Here is a 16,740-nt window from a genome sequence, read left to right as displayed (position 1 = left end):
CTATGTGTTGTGTTTCGTGCTGTCTCTTGGCCAGGACTCCCTTGAAAAAGAGGTTCTTAATCTCAATGGGATCCTTTTCCTGGTTAAATAAAGGTTAAATAAAAATAAAATAAAAACAGTTTTGTTCCAATCGCTGTCACTGAGCTCCAGCAGAAACAGTGACATTGCACTTTATTAACTTATTTTAGTTATTTATTCTATTTCTTTGCTCTATTTATTATTATTGTGACTTCTAATTTTTTAATTTTATGTTCTTATCCTGGTTTTTATCCCAGACTGTTTTTATCGTCTCTGGGTTTTTATGGTGTTTTATTGCATCTTGTTTTTGTTTATTTGATCTTATTTATTTCTTTTATTCTTTCCTTATCCATGCTGTTATACTGTTGAATGGTGGAACACTGAGCACTTTTTGTCTTGACACTCGATCCAGTACCTGCCGAACAGGTTCAATGCATGTTTTGTTGTTGTAATGCCAAAAGCAATCACTTCAACTGCAAAACAAATCGACACAGATAGGTAGAAATAAAGGAACCTTGAACCTTGAACCTTGAACAACACCATCAGGTGAACTATTGCAGGACAACTGTTTTATCAGGCAAGATTTGGAGGAGATTGTGTTCATACAGTGTAATGAGTAATGGCATAAACTGTAGAAATGTAGTGGAGTAGATGTCACATCAGCCTCCAGACGTTAGTCTGGTTTTGTCTGTCTTGTCTGTCATTTCCTGTTTTATTTTGTTAAGTCCTCCTCATGTGTCATGTCTGGTGTCTTTACTTCCTGTTCCCATTACTCCCACCTGTGTGATTACCTTTCCCCGCCCTGATTTGTTCCACCTGTGTCTGGTTTTCTCTCCTCCCTCTTGTGTATTTAAACCCTGTGTTTCCCTTTGTCCTGTGCCAGTTCGTATTCTACCTCTGTGTGATACTTACCAGTGTTTTTGGATCCTGTTTGTCTGTCTGTCTGTTTTTTGACCTGGATTGCCTTTCTGACTACTGCCTTTTGCCCTAACCCTTGTCTGTGCTTCTGCCTCCAACTGATTCTACATGTGTTCGACCTTTCGCCTGCATTACTGGTACATGAGCCTGCCTGTTCCTTATGTCCTGTTGCCTTTCCGTTTGCTTTCCCGTGTATGAGCTGGTTTGGACTCTGACTGTCCTCTGCTTTCCCCTAGTCGGGTTACCAACGCGTGTTATCGATCCGGGCTGTGAAGCCCAATCTCCGGTCCTGTCTCCGGATCCTGTGAAGAGTCCGGGACCCATTGTCTTCAAGGATCTGTTTATTAATATTGTCTGTGAATTGTCTTTTATTATTGTGTTTAATAAACACAGTGAACTTTTATTTCTGCCTCCGGGTCTTGCAATTGGGTTCAGTTCCCGTACTCTGACCACTACAGTAGAAAGTACAGATAACTGCTGTAAAATGTAACAGAGTAAAAATATAGATACGCAAAGATTTAGTTAAGTACAGTAACAAAGTCAAAACACTCCTCCGCTGCTGCTGCTTTGTAACACATGGGATAAAAGCTGTGAGTGTAATGCAGACCAAGGTTCTAATACTTTTGGATTTTTCATTCTAGTTAATTTTATTTACTTTGGACTTTGTTTTTTGTAATTCAGTTTATTTTCATTCGTTTTTAGAGCAGGTCTGATAGTTTTTATTAGTTTTTGTTATCCTAGTATAATGGATGTTCTGTGTCCGACGCGTGTCTGGATGTTTGTCCCAATGTTGCAGCACGGGAGGGTGCTATTATACATTGGCACCATGGGTACAATGCCAGTAGTTTTCTAAATGTTTAGTTTTAGTTGTAGTTCAGTGGTCTCTTTTCTCTTCTTCTCTGTGCTCCTATTCAAATCAATCCCAGACAGGACTCTGCTGCTTTAGTCTCCATGTTTCCAGGTAGAGTGGGGACCAGAAGACGACTGGAAACCACAAGTGAACACAAGTGACGGAGCAAAAAGTGTCGGATGGTGACAGCACAGAAAACTGAGAGAGAGAAATAAATCAATTTCGTGTCGATCTGACATTGACAAAGATGAAAACGAGAGGAATTTTATCCATAATTTTTGTCCGTTTTAGTTAGTTTAGTAAACACACAATACAGTTTCAGTTAGTTATGTTTTTTTCTTTTAATTATAGTTTTTATTTATTTCAGTTAACGAAAATGTTTTTATAATTCTAGTTTTGGTCATTTCGTTAGTTTTCGTTAACGATAATAACCTTGATGCAGACTCACTGTTTCAGGAGGCATCCTCTGGCGTTCTCCAGCTGTCTGCGGATAATCTCGGTGAATTCAGACAGCTCCATGGATTCCATCCGGCTGTGGAACTCTTCTACCTGTATTAAGCGCAGCCTCCTGTAACAAAGTCAGTCCATGACAGTGAAGTGCAGGTAACCTTCTATGGACATGAGTGTCCAGTACATCTACAGTGTCAAAAAAAAAACCTGTAAAAAAAAAAAAAAAAAAAAAAAATGGTATTATTCCGGCAGCTGGGGCACCAAAAAAATACTGTTAAATAACGGAAAATAACCATCTTATAAAAATATGGTAATTTTCCATAATTAAAATACAATTTTTTGCCTTAACTTTACATGAGATTTTGCAGATTTTTTTTTACTTTAATGTTTAATAAAGAATATTTACATGTATTGAAACAATCAAATTACCTACAAATATGAACAAATATGAAAACAAACAATAGGGCTTAAAATTGCAGAAAAGTTCTGTTATTAGTTGGTGTTTATCACATAATTTAATGTTAAAAACTTGCATATCAATTAATATTTGATGTAATAAAATGACATACCACACATAAAAACATTATTCTTTCTTTCAAAACCTGTCAATTAACTCTTAATAAACTAGCTGTCAGGATTTTAATTCCAACAATTTACTGTTAATTTAATAGTGATGTGATGTTCACAAACAAATCAAATCTTTTGAACGGCTCTTTGAAATGAATGATGGGAACTGAGTCTTTGTAAAGAGCTGTTCATTTTATATTTATTTTTAATTTTTTTTAAGGAGGGAGTGTCCGATTGCCTATCAATTTAGCGTCACTGGGGAGGCACTGGACAGGAGGAGAATGTTCCAGCATACACATGTCTCATGGCAAGAAGTTAGCAAAAAAACCAACAGTTTGAAGCGTGAGGTGCTGTTTTTGTTCTGAGAATGTCACTACAGTTCAGGTATTTCAGTAACTGCACTGATTCATCACTGTTGTGTTTTGTGCAATTTTTTCCGTATGTTTCCACACATTTATTGTTCTTGTTTTGAGGAGAATAAAATGTTATTTCATAAGAAAATGTTGTATTTTCTTCTTCATTTTTATTCTACAGACTAGTCCACATAATGGACTGGGATGTTTTTGCTCCAGTTCCATCATTTGTCTAATGTCACCTCTCATGTCATGGATTTAACCCACACATTTTAACTAACCATTCTGTTTTATGGTAAGATAACATTTACTGCCGCGCCAATTAAACACCTTTAAAATGGAATGTCAATCATCACATGTAGTCTAGTTAGTCATTCAAACACTGGTGTTTCAAAAGAATGCAAAAAACATAAAAGAGCCAGTCTGTTGAACGACTCTTTTCAGTGAACAACTCCCTTCAAAGAACCAACAGTCCCAGCACTACGATTTATCTGTCAAAACCTGTCAATTAACTGTAAATAAACTAGTTGTCTGGATTTCAATTCCAACAATTCACTGTTAATTTAAGTTGATATAAAGTATAAACATTATATTCATAGGTGTTTTCACATTCGTTCTTGTGGCGTTTTTAGATTATTTCTTATAACAGAAGTACAACTTTGACATGAAGTCACACAGACCACAGATCAGTAAGATATCAGCCACAGTGTAACGTCATTGGCACAGGATGAGCTTTTAATTTAATAAATTCAGTGTTTGGCATTGAATTAAACTTAATTATCATGGCTGAACAGTAAAGGCATTGTTCAGCCTATGGCTTTCACTCATGGTGCACCTGAACAAAAATAAAAAAAAACAAACACAAAAAGGCTAATAAACATTAGCATACACATATGAAGCCCACCTTTACACTAACAGCCTAACCCTGCTGAAGCCCTGCACAGAAAAGCAACACAGACTCAACAACATGACCAATACCCACAATGCAATGTGGCAAACATACCACAACATAATCTGTACTTTTAAAAACTGTCATAATACAGAGAACCAACCATTTATATCGACAATATTCCACTGCTAATTTAAGAATATGTGAAGTGTTTGGTTGAATGACATCTACTTTTCAGTGAGACTCAGTTGTCCAATCCACTGATAAAAACTGTATTTGGACAGTTTATCAGTGCTTAAACATGTCATACATTCACAAAAAAAACATTTATTCAACATTTTTGTTGTGAAACCTCCTGTAATTACACAAGATATTTGTCAATTAACAAACAAGTCTGGTTCAACTGACAGAACAAATACTACTGTTACCGTTAACTGTCAGTAATTTTATGGTTTTTTTTTTGCTTTTTTTTTTTACAGTATCAAATTTTAAATTAACAGTTTAATCTCCTAAATAGAAAAGAAATATTTGTGAAATTACGATACATTTGCAAATGTATTTTAACTGTATTTTTCAGTGAAAAAAAAATTCTTTAAAAAAAATTGACATTTTTTTGTTCTTCACAGTTACAGTTTTTTCCTGTTATTTTCCATTTGACATGTAAAATCACAGTCTGTTTTTGTCATTTCATTGATATTTTCCTGTATCTGAAAAATACAGGAAAAATCTGTAAAACAAACAGTGAAAATTTTGTTAAATTACAGATGTTTTTACAGAGTACAGTATGGACTCTGTGTACATTATCTGATCTGTAGTGACGTCTGGGGACATTGTTTGGGGAAAAAAACTCCTTTCATAGACTGTTTACTGGCAAATCTGAAAACCTGGCAAAAATCCATGTCCTGTAACCTGTCAGTTTAGACCGATGTAACAAAGGGACAATGTTAGAACATGTAAATAACATCAGGTTTTTGTACTTGGGTTCTAAATGGTGAGTTTTCAGGCTGTTGTAGTCGGATATAAGCTGTGGCATCTTTACATATGAATGAATACAGTGATAGTGTTACACATTATCGCTGCATTTCTGGTATTGACGGAACATAAAAAACACAAGTGGGTCCTGACTTTTCCTGTGTATTCCTGGAGCTGTAGCAGTGGTCGTGGTGTTTTTTACTCTGTGACCTGCTGTTCTACAACAGTTCTACTGTTACAAGTCTGAACTAAACAGGCTAGAGGAGGACTCGAGACAAATACCGAAATACCATCAATAAAATACTTTTACGAAGCATAACATACATTTAAAAAAGTATCATGTTAAAGTATTTGTCTTTCTGTGTGACAGTAAATGTCTAAGTGGACATGAAGTAATGGGTCGTGGTTTCCAACATATAAACACACTCCTGTCACTGATACTTCATCCTCCAACACCAGTGCTGCAGTAAACCTGTTTGACCTGGGGGGGGGGGGGGGGGGGGGGGGGGGGGGGTGCTACGGTACAAGAATACTGCACAGTTCAGAGGTTTTCACATGTGTTCATGTAGAAATAAATGGGATATTGTTGGCATTTTAGAATCTACATGGTATGTAAATGATACCACACCTGCTGGTGTTCTTGTTTATCTCTTTATTTTGCACTTTTTCTCCTGTTTCAGTCCTTTTCCTGTGTTTAATGTCTGCTCCTCTGGCCTTCACTGGTTTCATGACTGTTTACAACCGTGTGTGGACCACACAGCTGTACAGGCCACAGCAGGGTCTACCTCAGTGTCCAAACTTTTTTTAAAGAGGGCCAGATCTGATAATGTGGACATTGCCAGGGGCCAGTGGTCCCTTCGGACGTTTTTTAAACAGTAAAAATTACATATAAAAGCGCTTTTCTCCAACAATTTTATTTTCATTGTCACAATATCATTTTTTTAAATGGCAATGTAACCAAATCTAAGCCACTCAGATGTGAACAAGTTTAAAAAAAAAAAAAAAAAAACATTTCTGCCTTCCTTTCACATCTGGAGTCAGATAACATAGAACAAACTGTGTGGAGTATCTGAAACATCCAAGAAGTTGATAAAAATCTTAACCCCACATTCATTTTAAACATGACTTATATGAGTACTCATTACTCATATATTACTCAGTAATGCAAAGTCTGTTAACATTTCAGATGAAAACATACGACTCTTACTCTTGTCTTCCACAAAATCATTCAGAAAGTAATATTTTGTGTCACATCTACAAGTACATAACACCAGCAGTTAGAGGCAACTAACCTGGCAACTTGGTATCCTGCCTTGGTGGTGAGTTCATTGAACTCCCAGGTTCACATGAAGAGTCACTGTTGTGAGTTTAAAGCAGCTGGAATTTGCTTCACTTTTTCGGAGCGCTCACTCCCTGCTAGCTTGTCGTATGCGTTAGCATGTTTTGTCTGCTAGTGTGTCTTTACATTGAATTCCTTAAACAAGGCAACAGTCTGTTGACAAATTAGGCAAACACAATCGCTCCGATTTTCAGTGAAAAAAAATTGTAATTCCCATCTCTCCTGGAAGCGGCGGCCCTCACTGTCAACTTTGTTTTTTTATTTACAGGCGCCATGGTTAGAAATTAGTGAAAAGGGTTCACGGCAAGGTCACAGAGCCAGATAGAGTTAGAGTGGTGCTGCCACCATGAGGTGAAAGGAGGAACTGCATTTGAACCTTTTATGATTCATGTAGTCTGTTCAACAGTCCATGCAGGCCATAAATAATACATTATAAAACCCAAGCTGTGGGCCGTAGAAAATCTGACCGCGGGCCGTGATTGGCCCCCGGGCCGGACTTTGGACATGCCTGGTCTACCTGATAGGATGACCAGGTGTATGCACAGCATTATGGGCATTTTTTCCACGTCCCACAGACTGAACCGATGTCCTGCATGTGATTGGTTCTGTCTGTCCACAGTGCAGGACAGTCGCCTTCCTCCAAACATGACTTTCATTTTACGGCAGAGACAGCACGATCACCATTGGCTGTGTCCGCTGTCAATCAATCAACATACAGGTGGGGTCAGGAGTCCATCAACCTGTCACCCGTGTCCTCCTGAGCTCCTGAGATTTTCTACAAGTATTTAATTACAATATTTGTAACCTGAGGTTTCTTTTTTGAGTTTTTACAAGTAGATTTTTGTGTTTGGTTTTTTACAAGCAAAAAAAGTTGTTGAAACCTGTGGAAAAAATGCAAAAACTAAATGTCCAGTGCAGAAATATGCATACTGTGTGCTACCAAATCCAATTGTTGTTCTTCATATTTATAAGTTTGATGATAAGATGCACATTATTTAAAAATCTAGACTTGGTTTCAGCATTACGGTTCTGTGTCCCACACTGTCCCACACAAACACACTCCTAGTCCCACATGTGGCTCATCAACACCTGGTCACCCTACTGCCTGCTGAGGGTTCAAGACCTTTATTTGTCCCCAGGGGACGATTGTTTCAGCTGCAGCAGCAATTTAACCCTTTCATGCATGAATTAGGAGAACCATAGTCAAGATTTTTTCCTCTTTAGGCAGGAAAAAAAACCCCAATGCAATAAAATTTTTTTTACTGAACCTATTTTTCATTGAGTTACAAAAATGTCCACTCAGCTGCACACCATGTGTTATGTGTCATTTTTGGAGCAAAGAAAAGTGTATTAAAATGCAATATCAGAAAGTCATATACTGTGTGAAAACACTGAAATAATATTTTAATGCAGCAGATCTGATGTTTTCTCACATTTTAACATACTCTAATACTAGTTATTACTCACTTATATATATATGTATATATATGTATATATATGTATATATATATATATATATATATATATATATATATATATATATATATATATATGTATAAAACCTTTTTGTTTAAGTAACCTGTTAATTACAGTCTAGTGACTGAAAATTGATTTACAAACATGTTAGTGCAGATCAGGTTTTTCAAGAACAGCAAAGATACACTAATGGTCTGAATGTCAGGGTATGGGATGGTGCATAAGTGTCCACTGTACTGGCTGATATGGAACTAAAACCAAATCCATGCAACATGTATGAAAAGTGCTATAGAAATAAAGTTTGAACATGATATCATGACTTGCGTCAATATGTGCATCACTTTTGATGGTAAATTGTTGTGTTATCTGTACGACATGATAAGCTTTTCGCGTGTATATTGACCCTTGAATATACAAGAGAACAGCTGTAGAATAGTTATCCACTGTTATCCACTATGCATGAAAGGGTTAAAAACAACAAACAACAATAAAAATAACGCAGTGAGACACAAGACGACAATCACATAAAAACTAGTGATGCAATAAAAGCACATACTTCAACACAATGTAAATTACTGATAATGCTAATGCTAATGCTACCTATGCTGTACAGATATGAGCGTGGACAGACCCAGGGTATGAAGCTGAACCTGCATGTACTAGTGCGTTGACCTGCAGAGAACCACATGTGGTCGTTCTGATCCTAGGCAGAGCTGACTTTGGGGAAAAGATGTGAGTCTATATTTTATAAGTACTGACATAAAAATTACAGATTTCCTTTTCTTATTTGTCAGACAGATGGAAAAAGAGTTTATTCTTTTACGTTGACATGTCTGAGCTCCCACCTGCGTCCTTCCTCAGAAGGGTCAAAGGTTGTTCCTGTGTTGTGTCATTAAACATGTACTTACTTGAAAGTGACTTCCCAGAGTTTCAGCACATTCAGCATGGTGGGGTTGAAACAGTGGGTCTTTCTCATTTTCTTTCTTGCGCAGACAAAGGATTCCTTCCATGGTTTAGGGACAGCCTTCAGTCTGTTAGTGGGACAAGAAAGAGACGAAAAGGAAGGAGTTTGGTGATTTACACAAAAACAAACGACCTGTTCATGACTGTCAGGGCTTCAAAGGCCAACTAGTCAGTGTGGTCCACAGATTAAAAAAATATATCAGCTCAAATGTGCTCACAGCTCTTCTTTGTGTCTGTGTTCATATTAAATCAGTCTCAGTGAATCCAAAGGAACTTTGTGTTGGTAAATGACAGTTGTTCAAATGGACAGGATTTCAGTTCTGTTCAACATGTTGATGCTCATATGAACTATGTTTTCAGCTCCAAAATCAACCATTTCAGCACAATTAATGCTATATTTTCATGTCACAAATGGACAAGTTCTATTTGAACTGAACTGAGCTGAAAAACAAATCTTCTCTTCTTTTGGATTCCCCAGTTTTTCTTCCCAGATTCTCTCCTCCATATCACATGTTTTATTTGTACAGGTTCAATCTGGAGTATGGTGCTGATCCATCCTGCTTCTGTTCCACCAATACATACATGAAGAATGGCACACAGCACTGTTTACATCAACACTTTTACAATAAGAAGCATTTTTATACAGAAAGAACAATTCTATATTGTTATTGTTCTTTCCTCTTTAGTCTGATGCTAAACTATCCAATAAATAATAGTGCTCCTAGTTTTTGCACAGGGATCATTAGTGTAAACGCTGACATGGCTGCAGAGCATCAGTATGATGGGATCCACAACAACCATGTCACATCCATCCACCAGCAAAAGTTTTCACATCCACGTGCTATTCCAAATCCAATATTTATGAAAATAGAGCTTCCACTGTCAAAGAATATCAGTAGTCTGTGCACAAATGGATTAGCATTATTTACACACACTTCTATGACTTTAGGACAACTGTTTTTTTGGACAAAAATGACCCCTAAGTAAATTTTAGTCGATAATAATCATAATCATCATAATAATCATAATCATAATAATAACAAATCTCAAAGTGCTAATGACGACTGAAAATGCCATGAAGTTTAGATGAATATGATTGGATAGTTTTCCAAAACAGTCCCAGTGTCTCTGTATGTAAGCATCTGTTCTGTGTTCCAGTCCTGGTTCTGTTCTGTGTTCCAGTCCTGGTTCTGTTCTGTGTTCCAGTCCTGGTTCTGTTCTGTGTTCCAGTCCTGGTTCTGGATGCACATCAATCTAACTATAGAAGTGGGCGGGGCTTTCACAGGAGGAGAACTCAGCTCATCCAATCACAGTCCATATCTGACTTCTGTCAGTGACCATTTGGAACTAGGCTGATATCTAGAACCATGTACATGTTCTAAACCAGTTCTGTCAAACTCATGTTAGTTCAGTTCCACATTCAGTTAAATTAGATCTGCAGTGGGCCGAACCAGTCAAATAATAACAGAATAATATGGAAATAATGACAACTCCAAAATTTTCTCTATGTTTTAGAGCAAAAAAAGTCAAATTAAACAATGAAAATGTTTCCGTTCACAAACTATCCTTTCAAACATGTGAATAACATGAACTGAAAAAATCTGTGTAATTTTAACACTATTCTGCCTGTTTATCATTTACACATGTACATTAGAACTTACAGAACACTCCAAATACACAAAATATTTAATAACAGACAGAATCTTGTTAAAATTGTACGTACTTCTCTAAAGACATTTCAGGTTGTTCATATTTGTTCAGGTTATTCACATTTTTTGTGAGATTATACTTTGTTTTAGCGTAAATACATGAAAATATTTACATTTACAAACAGAAACATTTGGAGTTGTCATTATTTCTATGTTGTTCTGACAGTATTTGACTGGTCCAGCCCACTTTAGATTGATTTGGTCTGAATGTGGAACCAGAACTAAAAGGATTGTTTATATCTTAGTGTAATTTTTGCATTTCACAAATTCATTCCCAGGGCCGAACTGGACCCTTTAGAGGACTGGATTTGGACCTGGGACCGCATGTTTGACACCTGTGGTCTAAACCATCAACAGATGGACCAGTAGAAGGAAAGGAACGGTTAGAATATTTTTAAAAAATTCGTCCAAAATTCAAAAGCAGATACAGATTAAATTAGAAATGAATCCGACCAGTAGTTCTGACGTCGGCAGACACACGCCTGGACAGCAGCTCATGGTTCATGAACCAAAGTGAAGGAGTGTACAGTGAGCTGAAATAAAGACGCTCCTGGACACATCACTGGTACTCACTCCAGTCTGTGGGTTCGCAGAAGCTCCTCTGTGTCGCTGTCACATGGTTTTGAATCCACAAACACAAAATTCACTGAAAACACAAAAGTTAAATTACCACCAGATTCACATGACACATGCATTAGAACAACAGAAGAGCAGCCACATACTCTGAATGATGTAATGAATACTCAAGGGGGTTGAATTATATCAAATATTTTCATCCTGTATAGGACCTAGAGGGCTGTAGTATATATATATATATATATATATATATATATATATATATATATATATATATATATATGTATATAAGTGAACGGAACAACTGTGATGTGACAGGTCATGAGGGTGCTAATGCTAAATGCTAACTTGTACCTTCAGTAAAATAGTACCACCAAGGTCACTTATTTATTTGGGTTCATTTTTACTTTGGATTATGTATAAGGACTGTCTGTACTTTCCACATTTTTAAAGAACCAATGGAATTATTAGGATATAGACATAAGCAGAGGCACATGGGTTCTGCACATGGGGTTCTGCACGTGGGTTCTGCACATGGGTTCTATACATGGGTTTTGCACATGGGTTCTGCACATGGGTTCTGCACATGGGTTCTATACATGGGTTCTGCACATGGGTTCTGCACATGGGTTCTACACATGGGTTCTGCACATGGGTTCTGCACATGGGTTCTATACATGGGTTCTGCACATGGATTCTGCACATGGGTTCTACACATGGATTCTGCACATGGAGTTCTGCACATGGGTTCTGCACATGGATTCTGCACATGGAGTTCTGCACATGGGTTCTGCACATGGCTTCTACACATGGGTTCTACACATGGGTTCTGCACATGGGTTCTGCACATGGGTTCTACACATAGGTTCTACACATGGATTCTGCACATGGAGTTCTGCACATGGGTTCTGCACTTGGGTTTTACACATGGATTCTGCACATGGGTTCTGCACATGGGTTCTGCACATGGGTTCTACACATGGGTTCTACACATGGGTTCTGCACATGGGTTCTGCACATGGGTTCTATACATGGGTTCTGCACATGGGTTCTGCACATGGGTTCTGCACATGGGTTCTACACATGGATTCTGCACATGGGTTCTACACATGGGTTCTGCACATGGGTTCTACACATGGGTTCTGCACATGGGTTCTGCACATGGGTTCTGCACATGGGTGCTGCACATGGGTTCTGCACATGGGTTCTAGACATGGGTTCTGCACATGGGTTCTGCACATGGGTTCTACACATGGGTTCTACACATGGATTCTGCACATGGGTTCTACACATGGGTTCTGCACATGGATTCTGCACATGGGTTCTGCACATGGGTTCTGCACATGGGTTCTACACATAGGTTCTACACATGGATTCTTCACATGGAGTTCTGCACATGGGTTCTGCACATGGATTCTGCACATGGAGTTCTGCACATGGGTTCTGCACATGGGTTCTGCACATGGCTTCTACACATGGGTTCTACACATGGATTCTGCACATGGGTTCTACACATGGGTTCTGCACATGGGTTCTGCACATGGGTTCTACACATAGGTTCTACACATGGATTCTGCACATGGAGTTCTGCACATGGGTTCTGCACATGGGTTCTACACATGGATTCTGCACATGGGTTCTTCACATGGGTTCGGCACATGGCTTCTACACATGGGTTCTGCACATGGATTCTGCACATGGATTCTGCACATGGGGTTCTGCACATGGGTTCTACACATGGATTCTGCACATGGGTTCTGCACATGGATTCTGCACATGGGTTCTGCACATGGGTTCTACACATGGGTTCTGCACATGGGGTTCTACACATGGGTTCTGCACATGGGTTCTGCACATGGGGTTCTACACATAGGTTCTACACATGGATTCTGCACATGGAGTTCTGCACATGGAGTTCTGCACATGGGTTCTACACATGGGTTCTGCACATGGGTTCTGCACATGGGTTCTGCACATGGGTTCTACACATGGGTTCTGCACATGGGTTCTGCACATGGGTTCTGCACATGGGTTCTGCACATGAGGTTCTATACATGGGGTTCTGCACATGGGTTCTACACATGGGTTCTGCACATGGAGTTCTGCACATGGAGTTCTGCACATGGGTTCTACACATGGGTTCTGCACATGGGTTCTGCACATGAGGTTCTATACATGGGGTTCTGCACATGGTTCTGCACATGAGGTTCTATACATGGGGTTCTGCACATGGGTTCTACACATGGGTTCTACACATGGGGTTCTGCACATGGGTTCTACACATGGGTTCTGCACATGGAGTTCTGCACATGGGTTCTGCACATGAGGTTCTATACATGGGTTAGTTGTCACTGTAAAGTTCCTCTGTAGGTGATTTTTCCAGTGTAATGGACATTCCAGATTCAAACACAGATGTCTGTTCCTGTTCATGGAAGGACCCACACTGACGTCTACCACAACTGAAGGAACTCCGCTGCACATTTGGGCCTGAATGGACAAACCAACATTACACACTTGTGTTTGGAACACATTTAGGAAATATGGGCAAAGTTGAGCACAGATGGACGATGGAAAAGTGACTACACTTATTTAAAGTTCTGTAAATGATGACTGAAGTGTTCATTAAATACCTATGTCTGATCTTGCACTGAACAGGTATTCTTGTTGGACCTCCTCAGTCAGACGCTCCAGTGATGGCACCAGTCTCTTCAGATGGACGGGGATCAGCCCCATAATGTTCTTCAGCATCGTTTCATCCATTCCAGCCACGTTCAGGTCCACCCCATAATGAACACACCTCTGATAAGTCTGACAGGAAACAGGATGGAAACCACACACACTGTTCAGAGCAGGGTTAGGATCGTTAAGGAAAACTAACGAAATGACCAAAACTACAACTGTAAAAACATTTTCATTAACTGAAACAAATAAAAACTAGAATTAAAAGAAAAAAACAGAACTAAGTGAAACTGTATTGTGTGTTTACAAAACTAACTAAAACAGATAAAAATTATGGATCAAATTCCCTTCGTTTTCATCTTTGTCAATGTCGGATTGATACAAAAGTGATTTCTTTGTCTCTCTCAGTTTTCTGTGCTGTCTCCATACGACACTTTTTGCTCCGTCACTTGTGTTCACTTGTGGTTTCCAGTCGTCTTCTGGTCCCCACTCTACCTGGAAACATGGAGACTAAAGCAGCAGAGTCCTGTCTGGGATTGATTTGAATAGGAGCACAGAGAAGAAGAGAAAAGAGACCACTGAACTACAACTGAACTACAACTGAACTACAACTGAACTACAACTAAACTACAACTGAACTACAACTGAACTACAACTGAACTACAACTGAACTACAACTGAACTACAACTAAACTAAAACTGAACTACAACTGAACTACAACTAAACTACAACTGAACTACAACTGAACTACAACTAAACTAAAACTGAACTACAACTGAACTACAACTAAACTAAAACTGAACTACAACTGAACTACAACTGAACTAAAACTGAACTACAACTGAACTACAACTGAACTACAACTAAACTACAACTGAACTACAACTGAACTACAACTAAACTAAAACTGAACTACAACTGAACTACAACTGAACTACAACTAAACTACAACTGAACTACAACTGAACTACAACTGAACTACAACTAAACTACAACTGAACTACAACTGAACTACAACTAAACTACAACTGAACTACAACTGAACTACAACTAAACTAAAACTGAACTACAACTGAACTACAACTGAACTACAACTAAACTAAAACTGAACTACAACTGAACTACAACTGAACTACAACTGAACTACAACTGAACTACAACTGAACTACAACTAAACTAAAACTGAACTACAACTGAACTACAACTGAACTACAACTAAACTACAACTGAACTACAACTGAACTACAACTGAACTACAACTGAACTACAACTAAACTACAACTGAACTACAACTGAACTACAACTAAACTAAAACTGAACTACAACTGAACTACAACTAAACTAAAACTGAACTACAACTGAACTACAACTGAACTACAACTAAACTAAAACTGAACTACAACTGAACTACAACTGAACTACAACTAAACTAAAACTGAACTACAACTGAACTACAACTGAACTACAACTAAACTACAACTGAACTACAACTGAACTACAACTGAACTACAACTAAACTAAAACTGAACTACAACTGAACTACAACTGAACTACAACTGAACTACAACTGAACTAAAACTAAACTACAACTGAACTACAACTAAACTACAACTGAACTACAACTGAACTAAAACTAAACTACAACTAAAACTACAACTGAACTACAACTAAACTAAAACTAAGCATTTAGAAAATAATAAAAACTAATAAAAACTATCAGACCTGCTCTAAAAATGAATTAAAATAAACTGAATTACAGAAAAAAAGTCCAAACTAAATGAAACTAAACCAGAATGAAAAATCCAGAACTATTGGAACCTTGGTTCTCAGTGAGCATGATGGACGTGCACATTTGGATGTTTGCTCCTGCAGTGTGCAGAGCAGACAGATGGGTGAAATGGATGGAGTGACAACATGAAGGAAAGACAAAGGAGACAAACATCCATAGGAGCTGTATCCAGTAGAAACCGGCCAAACCAAACAGGACACCTGAGTCTAAAGACTGGAGAGTGAAAAGACAGCACTGTGCACACACACCAACAGCCTGGTGCTCATTATTACCTCCACCAGGAGGGACTGGGATCACTTTGATTTGTGTGTTTGTCTGTTTGTTTGTTTGTTTGTGAGTGTTTGTTTGTTTGTTTGTTTGTAACTTTACAGGAAAACTATTCCAACCATCTTTACCAGATGGTCCCCCAGACAGGCCCAGGCCAGGGGTGGGACACCTGTGGCTCATGCCTCTCCTCCTGCTCCTTGTCGTGGCTCCTCCCTTTACTGCGGTCAGTCCAGCTGCCATTCTCCTCTGCATGGTCAAACCGCCGCTAGTGGTTTTCTTGTGCGCTACTCATTTGACAGTTACTGTAGATGAGCTGCATGGAGCGAATGTGCCTTCAACAAAAGTCAGGCTGATTTCTGCTCTAGGTTAAAGACGCAGACGGAAACAGACGGAGAGTTCTGTCCGTCCTCTGAATATTACTCAAGTAATTCTGTCCATTTTCCAGGTGCTTGCAGATTTGAACCCAGAGAACATGTAGTGGTACAACTGGGAACTGTGGAAGCAGTGTTGAGTTTGGAAGAGAATCCTTTCCATAAATAACGAGACTTTTCATAGAGTGACTGTATGAGTATGAGTACTGTGTACTTTTGGGGTAATCCTACAACAGATTCCCTTCCAAGGTACAAAAGTGTGTTTTTTCTTCTGAAATAGGCTTTAAGACTGAATTCAATGATGAATAATTTTTTTTTCCAAAAAGTACCTCATGAATTTGGTATATTTGGTATTAGTACTTCATATACTATTAGCACAAATACTATGAACTACTTTTACTGTGTACTTTTAAAGTAATCATACTCCAGAATCCACTCCACACTGGCCTTCTGTTTGTTGGATTCAGTGGTTGGAACAGATCAAACGTAAAAAAAAGGATTAAACTTTTAAAAGTTTATAAGCTCTGTTATTTTTTTGTGCTCCAGACTATTT

General features: G+C 38.4%; 1 protein-coding gene across 1 annotated transcript in view; it reads right to left on the bottom strand.

Moving 5' to 3' along the window:
- Positions 1–16,740, bottom strand: part of dnah7 (dynein, axonemal, heavy chain 7) — a 201,946-nt gene that overhangs the window by 169,410 nt on the left and 15,796 nt on the right. The window contains exons 5-8 of the mRNA XM_030126944.1: positions 13,711–13,888; positions 11,078–11,225; positions 8,741–8,863; positions 2,235–2,354 (exon numbers count right to left, since the gene is read on the bottom strand). Coding sequence (XP_029982804.1) covers positions 2,235–2,354; positions 8,741–8,863; positions 11,078–11,225; positions 13,711–13,888 — 569 coding nt within the window. The remainder of the gene's footprint in view (positions 1–2,234; positions 2,355–8,740; positions 8,864–11,077; positions 11,226–13,710; positions 13,889–16,740) is intronic.

Source organism: Sphaeramia orbicularis, chromosome 22 (assembly GCF_902148855.1).
Source record: "Sphaeramia orbicularis chromosome 22, fSphaOr1.1, whole genome shotgun sequence".
NCBI lineage: Eukaryota > Metazoa > Chordata > Actinopteri > Kurtiformes > Apogonidae > Sphaeramia > Sphaeramia orbicularis.
This window is presented reverse-complemented; position numbering and strand designations above follow the sequence as displayed.